This window comes from Silene latifolia, chromosome 11 (genome assembly GCF_048544455.1).
Source record: "Silene latifolia isolate original U9 population chromosome 11, ASM4854445v1, whole genome shotgun sequence".
Taxonomy (NCBI): domain Eukaryota; kingdom Viridiplantae; phylum Streptophyta; class Magnoliopsida; order Caryophyllales; family Caryophyllaceae; genus Silene; species Silene latifolia.
Window position 1 is genome coordinate 111,620,897 of NC_133536.1, and position 19,164 is coordinate 111,640,060.

A 19,164-nucleotide genomic window follows, 5' to 3' on the forward strand; every position below is an offset into this window, starting at 1 on the left:
CGGCAAGGTGGTTTAAATCGGGTTCAAAGTGGAGGAGTCGGGTTGTGTGTTATGTCGTGTGTTGCTCGTTGTTGGCGGTTTTTGTGGTGGTTGTCGTGGTTGTTGGGTGATAAGGTTATTTTTCAGTCGTTGGCCTATCAAAATAAATCCTAACTTACTACTAACGGGTATCTAGTGGCAAGAAAGGGTCGAATCCACAGGGAGGCGAGTTAATTGTTCTATTTGTTAATATTTAAGTTCGTCTTAAAGTTACCGTTTTCTTGAAGGATGATCGTTTCGTTTGCTAAAAATAATTGCGATGTAAATAACAGACAAATTCAATAATATTAAAGAGTATAGGGATCAAGTTCATTAGGTAGTTATCCGGGGTATGACTTAACTAGTTGACAGAGCAATTTATATTGTTGAAGGTCATATGATCAGTTGATTCTAATATGTCCTCTAGGTCTAAACTTAAATGTGATCGCTATTCTTAAGTTAGCCTAATCAATTGTCGTAGCCTATATTAGTCTTAATCCGGTCGGCAATAATCCTAATCTGCAATGCTAATTAATTAATCCTGGCCAATAATTAATCAATCAGATTTAAGACAACAATTGAACAACAATCAAAAGCAATTTAACTATCAATTCATTATATAATCCCCTTCTAACAACCTAGATCCCCTTTCATCCTAGATGAATGAATTAGCTACGCTTACTAGCAATAAAAACAACAATAATAATAGAAGACATAATTAAAAGCATAAAAGATGAACAAAAAAATGAATGACTAATAATGGAAGAATGATTAACAATAATACCGTAATAGAGAGTGCTTAGATCCGAAATAAGAGCAATAAAACTAAACTAATAGTTTTGAGAGAGTTTCTTGGGTAAATTATACGTAGCTAGGTAAAATAAAGCGTCCCAAAATAACATAGGGTACGAGTTGGGTATTTATAGTATGGCATAACCGACTTATGGAAATTGCAGAAAAATACTTAACATAAAGTGTACTCGATCGAGCCTGAGTGTACTTGATCGAGTACATTTCTCAGTTGATCAAGTCTACTTGGGCTTGATCAAGGACTCTCCCTAATTCAGCTCTTTTCCTCGTGTTGTCTTCTTACTTCTCTTCCTTTGTTCTTCTAGATTCTCGTGTCATGATGCGTGTATTCCTTCATGCCCACTCCGCGGTGCTCATTTCATTCCTTTGCTCCATAAATGCATCATTCCTGCATTAAACACTGAATAGCGGAAGTATCGACATTCTAGCATAAAAGGCATGTAATTAATATAAACTAGCACGAAAACCATATCAAAAGTAACTAAGGGGAGGCATAATTATATATATAATTATGACTCATCATTGGGCGCCAGATATGAGGGAGATGGCAGGTGGGGGTTGGGTTGTGACCACCGTGGTGGTGGTGGCCCACGGTGGGGGCGGTGGTAGTTGGTTTGAGTAAGGATGTCGAGGTTGTTGGTTTTTGATGTAGCCATGTTTGTTATTGTTGTTGCTAGCCGTGATGGCTGTTGGCCAAGGCCCACCGTGGTGGTGGTGGCCACGGAGGCGACAGTAAGTGGTGGGTAGCGGGATTGACCGAGTGTCGGAATGGGTTTTGGGTAGTCGTATAAGACGGGTTTAATTAGTCGTATTTGTATAATTAGATTAATATATTTATACGTATTTGTATTATTATCGTATATTAGGAGATGAGTTTTGTGGGATGGTTTTACGAGACGGGCCTAGCTTGTCTTTTACGAATTGCTTATGCGGATATACTGTGAGGTAGGTTAATCCTACTTAGTTTCATTGTTATATTTGTTTATAAAATGAGTCTTTTATCATTTAATTGCATTGGGTTAGTTATATTGCATGTTGTTGGTCATGACGAGTCGATGAGTCGGAATATTCGAGGAATTGGTATTTGGGACTTATTTGGCATATGGCGTCTGTTGTATGTTGTGATTATATATGTATTGGAGGATTTGTTGTTGTTGATTGTTTTGAAGACGCGATACCGTTGGGAGACCGTCTTGCGCTTGAGTTGCCTCTTAGAGCTTCCCACTCCAAGAGGGATGTGCACATTAATGGCTTGAGTTACGGAGGGACTCGTGTGGTTGAGACACGACGTCTGGCTGGGGATCCGGTTGGCTTCCGAACCCGGTACCTCTCGGCGTGTCCCGGTACCTGTTTATGATTGTTCGTATGTCTGGGCATGTCTTGGTACCAGTGTGATTGTCGGTATGTCTGGGCGTGTCCCGGTATTGTGGTGGTGGTTGTTTAATAGTGTCTCATTCATATCATAGTCATGTTGCGTACTCAGACACTTTGAGTCGTGTCACACTTTATTTATTTATTTATTGACACTGACGTTTGTTGTGTCTGTGTAATTGTCACCTATTTCCGGGGTGGCCTGTGTCGATCCATATGATATTTCGGGTCATATAGGCAGCACGTTAGGTACAGGTTTTGCTTGTTAACGTGATCGGGATTTGAGCCGTGCCTTGGACTCGGAGTCGAGTAGTGTAGCATGGATGATATAGTCATAGATGAGTTATATTTTATTTATTCATTAGTTTATGTTTGTAATAACTAAACTTGTCATTTATTTAATAAAGCTTCTTAATTGTAATTCCGATTTCACTGCCTCGGGAAACCGAGATGGTAATGCTTCAACTATCATGCCTGGATAATTGCAATGTTACAAAGTGGTATCAGAGCGACAATTTTGTAACCTAAAATAAATGAACCAAAAATGAATCTAGGAGAGTCTAAGTAAAATGAACCCGACATGAGTACCATAGGATATCGGTTTTGGATGAGTAGGCACCCTCATGCCAAACCATGTACCAATTGTCTCAGTCGGTCACTACGTGGGTGGCTAGGAGTATGGGAAATGTTATGTGAATCGTGATATTAATGCATATGTGTTATGGAATTAATGTGTGTGTGTTTGAATCTGGCATGTAATATGATCATTGTGAAAGTGGTGTGAATACGTGTGTTGTGGCTCGTTATATGTTACTGTATGATAGAATCGCTTGTATGGAATGAGATAGCATGTGATGAATGGACAGGTGGAGTAATGTGAGTAGTATGTTGTATATATGATTAGTGTTTGTTGATGTGAGGGATGTTGGTCCCAAATATTGGCATGTAAATATCATATGCATTGATAGGGTTGTCGCAACCTAATCAAAAATAAATTCCCTAGACACAAATTAATGTAGTAATAGGGGCCGAACACAAGGAGACGGGAGTTGCTAAACAAATTGTCATGGAGTGAATTCTATCAAGGTTGGTTATCGATTGATTGTTTGGTTGGGTTTGTAAAATATTGATAAAACAATGAAAGAAATCAACAATAAAGGAATAGTCTAGGGAGGTCGGGTCACACATGCAAAATATATAAATGCTCAAGTTAAACATAGAAATTGATAATATTGTTAATTGTTTAGGCTTAAACACAACCACCTCTCGGCCTTATTGTCAACCATAGGTCGGGTCCTAGGGAACTCTCGTTATGACTAGGTCGTCTTACTAACACATGTTTAGTCTAATTCAATTTCATGCCTCTCGACTTATAAGAGTGAATTAACAAATTTAATCTAAGATAGTGATCATTTATCGAAGATTAACGATACAATACAAATATGTGAAAGAAACAATGAAACGATATTATAACATCTTAACTCAACAATTGCAAGAACTACTTATGCATGGTTTCCCTTATTCCCTAGACAAATTTAACTATTCTTGCATAATGTAAATAAAACTAATGACAAATGATAAAGTGATCATAATTAGTAAATGGGAATGACAAAGTAGTACTAGAAATGAGATTACCTTTATAAAGGAAATAGAACTTGAATATAGAAGAACAAATACTTGAAATGGAAATTGCAAATGAACTTGAAATGTTTAAAGGAAATTACAATAAGGAAATGCTTAAGGGAAATCTAATCTAACATAAACTAAGAACTGAAATGAGAGCATAAAAGTGGTGTAGAAGGTGTGTAAGAAGTGTCGGATTAACCCCCTTATATAGGAATAAGGGGTGTAACGTAAACAATTCAAGGCAAGGCAGCCCCGATCGGGGCCACCCCACTCCGATCGGGGTCGTGGGTTTTCTCATTTTTGTCTTAATTTCGTCTTAACTGCTTGCTTTATGGTGATGCGGACTCCTATGCTAGTGTGTTTAAGAGTACGTCTAAGGCATCTTAGGCATCCTTTGGCATCCAATGCATGCATATGGCCTGGGCGTTTATTTAAACTTCATTTCTTTACATATCCACCTACCAAGATTGGTTTCCTCTTGCTCGGGTTTTCCAATTTCTTCCCAAAATGCCCCTATGCTTCCCGAAACACCTTTGCATAGTCAAGACTTGCTCTCATTAGCCTCGTGAACTTGGGTAATTCTAATTTTACGGGAAAAAGCTATGAACGACTTCATTTCCTACAAAATACAATGAATACGAGCAAAAACACCTAGAACATGGAATTAGCTCACAAATACGCTAATAGAAGTGCAATATTCAAATAAACCGAGCTAAAATAAGGGGTTAAAGTATATATAAAATAGGGTTTTTCTGGTAGAGTTTTAACGAGGCATTTTCTCCGATGATGGGCATCCAAGGAGGAGTGTTACGAAATATCTAGAGATATTATATGGATGTCCATATATTACCATATCTTTAGGAGATATTCTATTACCATATTACATATGTACTCTTATACTATATATACCCTCCATATGAATAAAGCTGATATACCTTTCTTCTCTCTATATTCTCCCATAACTCTCTACTATTCATAACACGTTATCAACATGAGTCTCTAACCCTAGTATATATTTTGTCCACCAAAACGGCAAGAACTTGGTAAGAACTCCTAGTTTAAATTTTATTCTCATAGACACGGATTGTATGTTAAGAAAAAAAAAAGAAAAAAAAAGCTAGTGCAATTTACCTAATCACTTTCGCTGCCACAATTTTACACGAATCAACATGCATAAGTTTTTCTATACAAAGTATTAGAGAGTTATGAATAATCCATGAGACGTCCACGTTTTTGGTCATGCATACACTACTATCCATCAATAAGTACAATCTACATGCATAAGTTCCACGTTTTGGTCATGCATAAATTACAATCTACACCATCTTTCCCTTATAATTTGTCTTATCATTGTTAATTATTTGTTTTAATTGTATTATAATTCATTTGTTTTATTTTCCTAATAGTTAATTATGTCGAATTTGACCAAACTTGATTTTGCGGTCTTGGATATCTCTGGAAGTAATTATTCTGAATGGGTGTTAGAAGCCAAGATGTATCTTAAGTCTTATGCCCTTGGTGATGCTATTAAAGTTGGGAATACAGCATCCGAACAAAGTAAGGCCAAGGCCATAATTTTTCTCTGTCGTCATCTCCATGAGGGACTCAAATATGAATATTTGATTGTGAAAGATTCTTTGATCTTATGGCAAAATCTGAAGGAAAGGTATGGCCATCTTACAACAGTAATTCTTCCTAAAGCAAAATTTGACTGGATTCACCTAAGGTTACAGGATTTCAAATCCGTTATTGAGTATAACTCAACCATGCACAGATTCGCTTCACAGTTAACTTTGTGTGGAGAAAAGATATCTGATGCAGATATGTTGGAAAAAACATATCAGACTTTTCATAGTTCACAATTGCTACTTTCACAGAAATACTCTGAACTAGTTTCATGCTTATTGGTGGCTGAGCAAAATAATCAAATCCTGTTAAAAAACCACCAGTCCCGTCCTATTGGCACTGATCCATTCCCAGAAGTGAATGTGACAGTTTTTGGTCCATTCCCTATAGTGAATGCGACAAATAAATATTCGGATCACACTAGAAGTAGTGGCCCTGGACGTGGACGTGGACGAGGACAAAACAATTTTCGTGGTGGTAGAGTTGGAAAATTTAAAAGATCGTATTATCACCAAAAGGGGGAACCAAAAGATCGTCCACATGATAGGATAAAGAAAATTGGTGAAAATCCATGTCACCGTTGTGGCAGTACAGGACATTGGATTAATACTTGTCGTACGGCGCAACATCTTGATGATCTTTACAAGCAGTCTCTGAAAAATAATAAAGGGAAGAATATAGAAGCAAATTTTGCTGCTGAGCATGAAAATTTTGAGACGAATTATGCTGATGGTGATAACAATCTACCTTTCGTATCTGGCAAATTTATGGATTTGGACATCTCAGATTTCATGACTTTTGTTCCTAATGGAGAAATTGGCCCTTTAATTGGCGATGAAAGTGTCCCGAAATTGGACTAAATTTATTTGTATTACTTAAATTACTTATTTTTTGTTCAATTTAGCTATTAGTCGTGCTTTGTTTTCGGATATTATCAAGTATGTTTGTTAAGTTTATTTTATGGACACTACTAATAATCTTGATCCTTATTTATGATAATTAAATTTTTAATTTAGTTACAATCTTCCAACTTTCATTTCCTTATTAATAATTATGTCCGTATAACACCCCTGAAATTATGTCTGTACAAGTCGTGTTGTTATCACCATATTTGTGCACTAGTAATTCTACGTCACTAGTAACTTTACATGTAAAATATAATATGCTCTAAAAAAAAATACGAAGCTCATGTATGTACATGCGCACTAATAACCAAACTTGATGGTATCACTTTACATGTATATTATGCATAATACGTGACTTGTTCTACATTATCAAAACATTAAATTTTTGTGGCATCTGTGTTTGCTTAATTAAGACTATTACATTCTCTCATTATTTTTTTCGCATGTATCTTATTTTATGTCATTTATTTTATGAAGTATATGGGAGCTTGTGGACATGGCCCACCTGCAAGCCCAGCCGATCTGTGGATATACAGCGGTCTTTTGAAAGCCACGCTCGGCGGCGTAAAAATGCTTTCGACCGGATCGTTTTAGATCGGTCGGTTTCGTCTCGGTAAGGGTCTCGAAATGATTAGAGATGTTCGGAGTCGCCACCAAGAATTTGTGGGATGCTTGGAACCCGTTCGAATCCACTTTATACCTCGGTCAAACGAAGAACAAAGCTGTGTTTGACATAGGTACTAAAGATAAGGAATCGTCCCTCTTTAGCATCTTATCTCTAGAATGACTCTCGTACGCCCTGGATAAGGTCGTCCACTATCCAAAGTTTCTGAGTAAGAGGTGAAGGTACGTATTGGGAAGCCCTTTAATCAGACACCCAATCCCGCCCGCGGTAGCGGCCTCTACTGATCGATCTTGGTTTGTTGAATGCAAAAGTTGATAAAACGGTTTAAATGCATGAATGCGCATCCAATAATTTAAACCTAACATGTGAGAGCTTTCTAAGTCGGTTGTTTTAATCCAAATATCAAGTATAAGATGTCGAGTTGGATTAATGGTTGATTTGCATGCAAGACGGAAATTAAACATCCATTTACCGTATTAGGTTTATGGTGCATAACGTGATCCGTTTGTCTTAGTAGAGCATTTTGCAAATACGATTTTTTGAATAAGCAGATAGTCACCTGATCCGTCCTATATCCGGGCTAACCGGAGTCGGGATCGTCCTAGACTAATGCTGGAAAAGGAACAGGCTCTGTGCCAGGCGGCCATATGAGGCGCGAGCGTGCCGGCAGTGTAAGGGGGCCTCCCCTGGTTTTGGAAATAAGAAAGAAGGGCCCTGTTTTAGGCGCGGGTCAACCAACGGTTATATACCGTTTTCTGACCAGTTAGAAAACGTTTATAAATCGTATTGAAAAATGGGTATTTGACCCGATTTGGTTTGAAAGGGTCGTTTAGACCGCATTTGTTGATTTGAGGAACGAGACTCGAATAATCATCATGATTTTGATGATATTCGGTGTCGAGTTCGACTTGGCAAGCTTAACATAAATAGTTTTGAAAATAATTATGAACTAATGGTTCTAAGTTCACTTGAATATAATTAGTCGATACTCATTATCGTACCCGGGTTAAAATCCGGCATGGTATGTAGAACCAAGGATGACTTTGTGTTGGTGACTAATATGCTTGTTTTGAAAATGTAAAGAAATGATGAAAGGCTTTAAAATACCTCCCAAAATGTAAAGAAATGAAATAAAAGGCTTTAAAATACTTTTTATATGTTATTAACCAAATATCATCACCGAAACACGGATTTAACCGTCATGGTATGAGGAACCAAGGGTGAAAAATATTTTATGGTTAAAACAAATGAACTAAAATAAAAAAGGTTTGAAAATATTTGAAATGGTAAAAACCGATTACAAATATGAAAATGAATTAAAGGAGAAAGACGAGAACAAACACGGTTGAGTTCTGACCTGGGCACCCCATTGAGGCGCGAGCCTTTGTGCACAATAAGGGGTTACGCCTCGAGGCCAAAACTCAGTTTTGGCTCGTTTATCCCATGTTTTGGATCGTGTTATGCATGTTTTAGCATGTTATAGTCATAAAACAAATGGAGACATGATAAAAGAAGGATTTTTACACCCTCATACTTACATGTTTGGTTATGGCGAGAAACCGACGCAAGTGTAACGACTCGTTTGGTCGGAAAAGACTCGGTTTAAAACCGTTTTGATAAGTAAAAAGAGTGTTTTATTGAGATTAGTGACGGTGTAGTGGTCGAAGTGGTCGGTCAAGTGATTTAATGCACGATGACGGTACCAAACAATGTGTAAGGCTTGTATTTACGATCGGTAGGACGTAAATACGCGCCGGATTGTGACTTAAGAAGTCGAGTCGAGAATTTTAAGGGGGAAATGAGGGGGCGGACACTCGCGTAAATTCTCAAATGAGGGAATTTGAGGGGTATTTATAGGAAAATGAGTGGTTGTGTGAGTTTTGAGAGACGTGGCCACCTGGGCTGCTCAAAGAGGCGCGAGCCACGTCGCGGGTCTTCGAGTTGTCCTGTCACTTTCACACAAGTGCAATCATGATTTGTTCTATCCTAGGATTTGTAGTCACATGTTTGGTACTTGACCATTCATGAATCCGGGAAATCTTAGTATAGAAGGCTTTGAATGTTTTGTTTTTGGTGGTTGACTCGGTTTGACTCGTTGTTGGAGTCGGAATTTGAATTTTTGAGTCGGTTTTTGGTCCGGTGTCGATTTTGACTCTAGTTAGTGTCATTGCGACCCGTTGTCGTGCATTAAACACTCCAGGTACTTTTGAAAAGTTTTGAAATGTTTTATTTTTGAAATCGTTTTAAGTTTTCCGACGTAAAGTTGTACACAAACTGTCGATCAAACGCCGCGATTCCAAAGCATGTTATAGTCCGATAATCATCGGGTGTTTGTTGGAGTCTCGGCAGACACGGGTATCTCTGAGCCCCCACTTTGACTGAGGCTTGGATAGGGCGAAAGTCAAAGTAGAACCCCCAGGTCAATCGAAGATTACAACCTGGAGACTCAAGCGACGTCGAGGCGGCTCGAAAGGATTCGGGCCAAGGACCTGCCGTCGGGAAGGGCGACGCCAAGGCGACTCGAGTGCACGAGCCAAGGACCTGTCGTCGGGAACAGTTTAGAGTCTGTCGACTATCCGTGCGGGTTGTTTAAAGTCCGTTAGACTACGTACAAAGGCTTGCCAGCCATAAGAAGAAGTCATACCTGAGGCATCTTCGGATACGTCCTTGCACGTTTGCGGATAAAGGCTCGCCAGCTGTGGTACGAATATGACGAGGGCTCGCCAGCCACGATGCGTAGTAAGGCTCGCCAGCCATGGTGCGTATATGAGGAGAGCTTGCCAGCCACGATGCGTTGCAAGGCTCGCCAGCCATGGGTTGTACATGAGGAGGGCTCACCAGCCGCGATGTGTAGTAAGGTTCGCCAGCCATGGTGCGTATATAAGGAGGGCTTGCCAGCCGCGATGCGTTGTAAGGCTCGCCAGCCATGGGGCGTACACGAGGAGGGCTCGCCTGCCACGATGCGTAATAAGGCTCGCCAGCCATGGTGCGTATATGAAGAGGGCTCGCCAGCTGCGATGCGTTGTAAGGCTCGCCAGCCATGGGGCGTACATGAAGAGGGCTCGCCAGCCGCGATGCGTAATAAGGCTCGCTAGCCATGGTGCGTATATGAGGAGGGCTCGCCAGCCGCGATGCGTTGTAAGGCTCGCCAGCCATGGTGCGTAGATGAGGAGGGCTCGCCAGCCGCGATGCGTTGTATGGTTCGCCAGCCATGGGGCGTACATGAGGAGGGCTCGCCAGCCGCGATGCGTAGTAAGGCTCGCCAGCCATGGTGCGTACCTGAGGAGGGCTCGCCAGCCGCGAAGCGTAGTAAGGCTCGCCAGCCATGGTGCGTATATGAGGAGGGTTCGCCAGCCGCGATGCGTTGTAAGGCTCGCCAGCCATGGGGCGTACATGAGGAGGGCTCGCCAGCCGCGATGCGTAATAAGGCTCGCCAGCCACGGTGCGTATATGAGGAGGGCTCGCCAGCCGCGATGCGTTGTAAGGCTCACCAACCATGGGGCTTACATGAGGAGGGCTCACCAGCCGTGATGCGTAATAAGGCTCGCCAGCCATGGAGGGTTGGTTACTTGACCGTAAGAATTGCCGCGTCGAATGGGCTTGTTTTGAAAGTAGCGGACTAATGATTCCGCCGTGAAAATATTGAATTTTGAATTTCCACTATCACTGTTTCTGAAATAAGCGGGTTCCGCGAGGAAGCCCCCTGTTGACATTTGAAGGAATAGCGAATTTTGAACTTCCACTACTCGTTTGTTTGAATTTTTTGAAGGAAATAACAAATTTTAAATTTCGCTATTACGACTGAGGTGACGGTTTATGTGCCGCCGTTGACATGTGATAGAAATAGTGAATTTGGAATCTTCACTATTATTTTTGAAGTGACGGTTTATGTGCCGCCGTTGACATGTGAAGGAAATAGTGAATTGGGAATCTTCACTATTACGTTCGAAGTGACGGTTTATGTGCCGCCGTTGACATGTGTGGTGAAAATATTGAAATTTAATTTCCAACTATTATTTCGAAAATGACGGTTTTAATTGTCGTCGTATGAAATTGGAAGAAATAGTGAATTTTTGAATTTTTCACTATTATTCTTGAAATTGAAAATAGAAGAAATAGTGAATTTTGAATTTTCCACTATTATTTGGTTTTTGAAATTGACGGTTTTAATCACCGTCATGGTAATTTGAAGAAATAGTGAATTTTTGAATTTTTCACTATTATTTTGAAAAAATGACGGTTTTAATTGCCGTCGTTGAAATTTGAAGAAATAGTGAATTTTGAATTTTTCACTATTTTTGAAGGGAAAATGGCGGTTTTGATCGCCGTTTGTTTGAAATTTTTGAAGGAAAATAGTGAATTTTGATTTCACTATTTGTTTTTGTATTTGCAAAATGACGGCCCTTAATATCGTCATTGAAAACATGAAGTTTATTACGGGAAATTGGGCTAAAGCCCAAAAGTTCGCTGAAAGAGCAGGGAACACTTGATTGAGGCGTGAGCTACCTGGCGAACCAAGGGAGCTTCCCTATTTTTTTGTAAAAGACACGAGGTTGGTCCCATGCCATTCCCTCATTTCGTCTTCAACCTTCGACATAAACACACCAAAAACTGCCATTGAAGGTCTCTAGCTTGCTTCTATTCGTGCTATCATCAACAATGTCATCTCAAGGTATGTATTCTCTCTTGAATCCATTTGTATTTGCTGGTCTTTTAGCTAAATTGAATTAGGGCGAAAGTTTTACCCTAGCAAATCGATTTGGGCATTTTTGATTGAGCCCATTTCCAGTGAAATTGATGATTGCATTAGGTTAGAAACCCGTTTAGGAGTATAGGGGTGCTTTTAGTTTGCATTTTGGTCCTCGTTCCCGCTCCTTATGTTCGAAAAACGTGAGTGCGGTAATGGGTCCCACTAGGTTGCATTGTAGTCGGGAAAAACCGTATTTGCCATTGTGGACCTTTGTTGTGTATTGCGGGCAAAATTGGAAGTTTTGCCTTTTGTGACGGTCTTATGTCTGACGGAATAAGCGCCTGTTTGAGCTTGAATTGAGTCAGTTTGCCTTGAAATGGACCTTATTGGTAGTTTAGGTCGCTTTGAGGCGTGATAAAATCGCGTTGCCTCTTTGCGGTCGTTTTTGAATTTTTGACCGGTTTGCGCTCAAATTGGCGTAGAAATTGCTTTTTTGAGTCGTAGAAAAATTCTTCATTACATTGGGAATGTACTTTGGTTTGTTGGCGGACCTTGTGTGGGTCTTGGGGTGCCGTTTTTTTGTTGTGGTTGTTTCGACTCGTCTTTTGCTTGAAAAGAAGGGCGAGTCGTTGTTTTTTGTGCGTTTTTTGTGAATTGTTTTTTTTTGTTTGGTTGGGTTTGGGCGGGGTTGCCCTTGCTTTGCTTTGCAGGTTGTTTGTTTGTTTTGGGTTTGTCCAATTTACGCCGTCATAATGCCGAAATTTCGGCTGACGTTTTTTGTTTGCAGGAGAGTGTTCGGGACAGGCTGGGTCTCTTGCAGCGACTTTTGAGGAGTTGTTCGGGACGGGGTCGGTCAGCACTCTGGTTAGTGTACCCGCCGCGGTAGTGGAGGATGCTTCCGAGGATAAGGGACCCCCTGCGGAGACTGTTGGGGCCGAGAGGGCCGTTGAGAAGCGTGAGGAGCCCGTTGTTGGGGCTATCGGCGCTGGGAGAGCTCAGACTGGGTCTGAGGCTGGTACCTCCGGGAGGAGGGTTTCTACGAGGAGACGGGCTCCTCGGCTGACCAGACGGACGTTACAGAACGTCGTTAGGTTCGTTGAGAGGCCTTCCATCCGTCACGTTGAGTCTCGTGGTTAGAAGAGACGGAGGGCGGAGACAGTTGAGGACGACGCTGACGTCGCGAGTTGGGATGCTAGACGGGTTACAGCCCCGCGGGGGCTGAACCTTCGGGCGGCGCCTGCTTTGGCCGAGGGTTTCGACGGTAGCCAGTTGTTGCTTCGACTGGACAGGCACATCTCCTACCGTGCTCACGAGGGCTTGGTGAGTCGTGTCCCTTGATTGAACTTTCGTCACTTTTGAAGTGTCAGACCTGAATAGGCGTTCTGACGTTGTTTGTTTTTGATTTCAGGAGATCGGCACCATGAGGACTTTCTCGGGCTTTACTACCTGCTTGGGCCTTTAAGACGTTCTCCGATCCGGGACGAGGGCGTTGATAGAGAGCCGGCTTTTGGGCCGTTGGTGGCCGCTTGGCGGGATATTCACAGGTCTTCGATTAGGTCGAACCTGTGTCTGATTCGTGCCATGTTGGATCGGTACTGGGATACGACGTCGTCGTTCCACATGGAGTTCGGGGAGGTCGGTGTGACCTTAGAGGATTTCGCCATGATATCCGGCCTCCCTTGTGGCGAGACGCCTGTTGAGTTTACAGAGACACCGGAGAGAGTGTCTTCTCCTGCGGTTACTCATCTGATCGGTACTGCTTTGCCTTAGCCTTCCGACATTACTCCGTAACTGATCGCGAGTTCGTACGTGAGAGACCACTTCAGAGAGAGAGTGGCGGGTGTTGCTCCGGCGCTGTTGGCGAGTCCGGAGGCTGAGGCTAGGGCTGACGCGCAGGAGGCGCGGTTGTGGTTGTGGTACTTCTTGGGTGCCACGTACTTTGGCGACAAGGGTGAGCGCTTGTCGACCAAAGTGCTTCCACTCCTTGCTGACCTCGACACTTTGGATCAGTTTGACTGGGTTACGCCGGCCTTGGCGAGTTTCACCCGGTACATGCACGCAGCGGTGCGTCCGGAGGTAGTGCGGGATGGTAGCGCCCCTGCTTTGGTTGGTCCCGGCCTCATCTTGGAGGTACGAGAGTTTTTGTAGTTTTGAGTTTGATTTTGATTTTGGTTTTGATTTTGGCAATCCTTGAGAAATTAGCTGACTTGTGTTTGCTGTGTTTGATTACAGGCTTGGTTGTACGCTTACTTCACCGCTCTGCGTCCGGGGACCACAAGCGGTGTCCCCTTGACCTACCCTGCTGTGAGGGGTTGGACGGTGGCTCGGAAGAAGTCGACTAAGTCGACTTACGAGGACTTCAGGCATCTCGTGAACAAGCTTCGAGTTGCTGACGTGAGTCGTTGTTCCTTACTCTTTCTTCTTTATAGAATTAGATAGGATGACTAGGTAGCTTAGGAAGCCCCCAGTCGGTTGAGTAGCTTTGTTCTGAATGCAGTTTGTAGGGTGGCCTTGGGAGTATTACACGGACGTGTCGGCCGCCTTCATGGAGCGTCTGCGGCCTCGCAGCTCCCAGCGTTTGTACTTGGAGACGGCGATCGAGCCGGTTTGGTACGTGGGCGAGCGTTTAGCTCGTCAATGCCTTACTGAGATCTTCGTGGTACCGGTCGACCCGCCTAGGGTGTTGTTCCAGGAGTCGACCCCCGACGAGGTTGAGGAGCACCTTCACGGTCAGGGAGGTGAGGCGCTGTTGCTGCGGGACGTCGACTACGACACCTTTCGGTTGTCGAGGCTTGCCTGGTACCCGATTGAGGTATGTTTTCCTCTGTTCTTTTGTTTTCATTATCTCCTTGATAGGAGGGTTTGTTACCTTTGATGCAGACCCGAATTGCAGGGGGTCGACGCGTTGATGAGGACTCAGCCCCCAGTTTTCCCGGCGGAGACCACCTTTCAGGGACCGGGCGGTGAGGAGCTACAGTTGCGCCTGTCGGAGCCTGCGGTTGCTGAGGTGACCGATGTTGGGATGGAGTGGAGGTTGAGCGTTATGAGGGTGAGTTCATGACTTGAACATTTTTCCTCATTCGTGTTTTGCCTTGCATTTGTTGGAATATGTGTCCTCCGACAATAATGCGATCACATCTGTCGATCATGATGATCACATGTTTAAATCTCATTTTAAAGAATACATTTAAGAAGTAATTTTTACTGTCAACTGGTCCACACATATCGGTAATGATTGGCTGACTAGAGTTTGACATTACTGTCGTGCGACGGTGGTGATCAGTTGATCCCCTTAGGTCATACCTAAAGGATAACACTCTTAATTGATCATTTAATTGATCGTATGACGATACGGGTTAATTAAATTACTTAAAATTGACGGACGATTTTGGAAGTAATATTTACGTATCTCATTATAATTTGATTAAATAAGATACGGTCTAAGTGATCGAATTGTTTTATTACTTAGATGAAATTGTTGTTTACAGAAACAATTGAACTGAATGAATAATTTATTATAAATACAAGATGTTGTGATTTATAATTGGTAAAATATTTTGGTACAAGTAATTATGAATTACTAAGTCAATTTTGTATATGACGTATTTTTATTAATGCGTTGATTTTTAATATGTTAAAAATACATAACAATTTTACATGACATGTGACAAATTGACAAATTGACAAAGATAAAATGGAATCCATTTTATCTTAATATGACCGAAATTAGTGGGTGTTTTAGGATAAATATTGTGTTGATTTATTAAGTGGAAAACACAATTATATTACCTAAAAACTAGCCATGCAAACCTACTTGCTCTTGTGAAGACAACCTTGTTCATGCATTGGCCCCCTTACCCTCCCCCTACCCGGTTTCATTATAGAAAAGACCAAAGGAGTTTTCTCTATAATTAAACCTAATATACTACATGAAGAGTGTATTATTATTATTCATTCAACCATCTAAAATAAGAGTTTTAGAGTGATAAAATTTTCTTCCTCCTCCTCTCTTAACCGAAAATAAGAGAACAAAAATAAAGATTTTGGGTCAATTTTATTTAAATTAATATTGTTCTAGTAATAATAATATTAATTTTGTTAAGAGAATATCTTGGGTATTATTCCTTGGGAGGGATTCTATACTTGAATCCTTTGTTCATTCATTTTAGGAGAGCTCAAGAACGAGTGAGTAGGAGAACTCTCTTGTGCCCTTTTGATCCGAAATACCAATTTAAGAATGATGATTTCTTCCTTATTCTTATTAATGTTTGCATGCATAAGATCAATATTTAATTTTATGACTAAAAATAAATCATCACATATATGAATATGTTTAGTAGTGAGATATAGATTTCCAACAAGCGGTATCATGAGCCTTTGGTTGTTTGCATGCAAATCGGTTATAGTTTTTCCGAGTTATACGATTAACATATAAAACTTGTAAATTTGTGTTATTATGATATATCGCGAAATAAATTATGCATGTTAAAGTTTCTGATCCTAAAATGTATTTAGGATATTTTGGTTAAATTTATGGATTTTATTGTTCATCTTATATAGTAATGACATTAAAAATGTGATTTTATGATTTTTCTCATTTTCGGACTAAAATTAGCTAAACTTCGAATTTTACAGTGGGTTTTGGATATGTTTTCACATATATTATTTTTAGATGACCTGTAAATTTTCATAATTTTTGGAGTTCTTATGCTCGAAATATGGATTTTTCATGATAAAAATTGAATTTAAATGAAAAATGGGTTAATATGAGATAAATTTCGAATCTGGTCATATAAATTTCGAAATACAAGATGTTGTGATTTATAAGTGGTAAAATATTTTGGTACAAGTAATTATGAATTACTAAGTCGATTTTGTGTATGACGTATTTTTATTAATGCGTTGATTTTTAATACGTTAAAAATACATAACAATTTTACATGACATGTGACATGTGACAAATTGACAATTTGACAAAGATAAAATGGAATCCATTTTATCTATTATAACCGAAATAATGGGAAGATTAGGAAAATATTAGGTTAATTATGTTAGTGGTAAACATAATCATGTTTGGCTAATACTAGCCATGCAATCCTACTTGTTCTTGTGAAGGCAACCTTGTGCATGCATTGGCTCCTTCTTTTTCCCCCTTCCACCCGGTTTTGAGAAGACAAATACCATGGGTTTTTTCTTCTTATTTTAACTAATATACACTATGATATTCACTAGTGGAATTTAATTTATTCATTCATCAAAAATTAGAGTTTTAGAAAGATAAAAACTTCCTCTTCCTCCCTCTCTCTTAACCGAAACATAGAGAGACCAAATAATATTTTTGGGTCATTTTTATACAAAATTAATATTGTTCTAGTAATAATAGTATTAATTTTATTAAGTTGTTATCTTGGGTATAAAACCTTGGGAGGGATTCTCTACTTGAATCCTTGTTCATCCACTAAGGAAAGCTCAAGAACAAGAGAGTAGGAGAACTCTCTTGTGCCCTTTGATCCGAAAATCAATGTAAGAATGAAGATTTCTTCCTTATTTTTACTTATTGTTTGCATGCATAAGATCACCTATTAATTTTATGACTAAATTAAAAATAAAACATATATGAATATGTTAGTAAAGAGATCTAGATTTCTAACAAGCGGTATCAAGAGCCTTGATTGTTTGCATGCAAATCGGTTATAGTTTTTCCGAGTTATACGATTAACATATAAAACTTGTAAATTTGTGTTATTATGATATATCACGAAATAAATTTATGCATGTTAAAGTTTCTGGTCCTAAAAAGTTTTTAGGATATTTTGGTTAATTTATGGATTTTTATTGTTCATCTTATATAATATTGGCATTAAAATGTGATTTTTATGATAAAAATGTCATTTTTGGACGAACATTAGCTAAAATTCGAATTTTAAAGTGGTTTTTGGATATGTTTTCACATATATTATTTTTAGATGACCTGTAAACTTTCATAATTTTTGGAGTTCTTATGCTCAAAATATGGATTTTTCATGATAAAAATCGGATTTAAATGGAAAATAGGTTAATATGAGATAAATTTCGAATCTGGTCATAGAAATTTAGTATGTTGTCACATGCAATTTTACAAGATGTGTGTAAAATAATAGGATATATTGAAGTCTTTATGCATGATTTATGGATTTTTGATGAAAAATAGCATAAATAGTGACTTAATTAGTGAATAATTGCTAAAACATATCCCATGACTAAGGAAAAACGTCACATGTTGCATTTTATTATCTTTTTCAGATCTAAAATTGAAAATTTAATGAATATAATTTTTCTCATGTTTTTATGATTATTATTGATAAATCCGATAAACCGCAACATAGTTTTTCCGATAATTTTACTAAATTTTAACCTAAGTTTTTGAACATTATGAGTGTCATGGTATTTTTTCAGAATGTTGATAAGTTTAAATTTCAAATTTTGAATTTATTTGGAATTTTTTTGATTTATTTGAAGTTTATAGCATTTTATTATATTTTGAGTCCATTAATGAACAATTTTAAGTAATATAAGTTAATTATAGTCAAATAGTTAGTGAAGACTAATTTTGGGTCCTAAGAGGTTAGGGTAATTAACTTGTGCATAAATATGAATTTATGTAATTATCGTGATTATAAAACGTTGAATCACGCAAATCCGTAAAAACCGTATAATATACGATATTGGCTACTTAAAGGCGATTTAGCATAAAATTGGGCATGTTTATACATATTATAATGCTGCATTTTATTTATGATTGTCATAATTTTATTCTATATAATTTTTGAATTATGTAATTTACTTAGTATGGCCTTAGTTTTTAATTGGTATTACCCGAAATGTATTGGAATATCGATTCGGTTGTAATTTATTGTGATCTCGTATCACCATTTTGTAATTTAATAGATTTATTTTATTTTAATTACAATTGTATAATAGGAAGTTATGTAATTTGTTATGTAATTTACTTATTCCGGAGTTCCATAAAGACGGTGCCACTCAAGAAGGCGATACATAAAGACGGTGTTACCTCGAGATGCGTGCCATAACCGAAGTTCAAGGGACCAATGGAGTTGGTTTCCGAATATGTAATAGTTAATTAGATTTTCTATTTTAGGAAGGCCATACTAGGATTTATTTTTATGTTTTGCATTTTATTTATATGTCGCATGCATCGCTAAATCGCCATAACTAAAACATGCATTATCTTTTAATCGAGTATATCGACCGTGTCAATTAGAATTATCGTAGTTCACCGCTTTAGTTCACTTAAAACGTGATAGATAATAAATGGACATGACCTCTCGCTAAAATAAACAATTGAGACATAGCCTTACCAAAAAGTAGAAACCATAAAAACCTATTTCGCGAGGGAGTGCACTCGGCCCGACCGGGGTACAAAACTTGTTACGTAGGGGAAGTGGGTGATAAATGTCTATCCACCGAATTCATGTTGATAAGGGATGAATCGG

General features: G+C 39.3%; 1 protein-coding gene across 1 annotated transcript; it reads left to right on the forward strand.

Annotated features, from left to right (window-relative positions):
• The first annotated feature begins 5,237 nt into the window (after positions 1-5,237).
• LOC141613810 (uncharacterized) lies at positions 5,238-6,311 on the forward strand. The gene has a single exon (XM_074432553.1). It carries the CDS (start codon positions 5,238-5,240, stop codon positions 6,309-6,311), a length of 1,074 nt encoding a protein of 357 aa, XP_074288654.1.
• Positions 6,312-19,164: the final 12,853 nt, after the last annotated feature.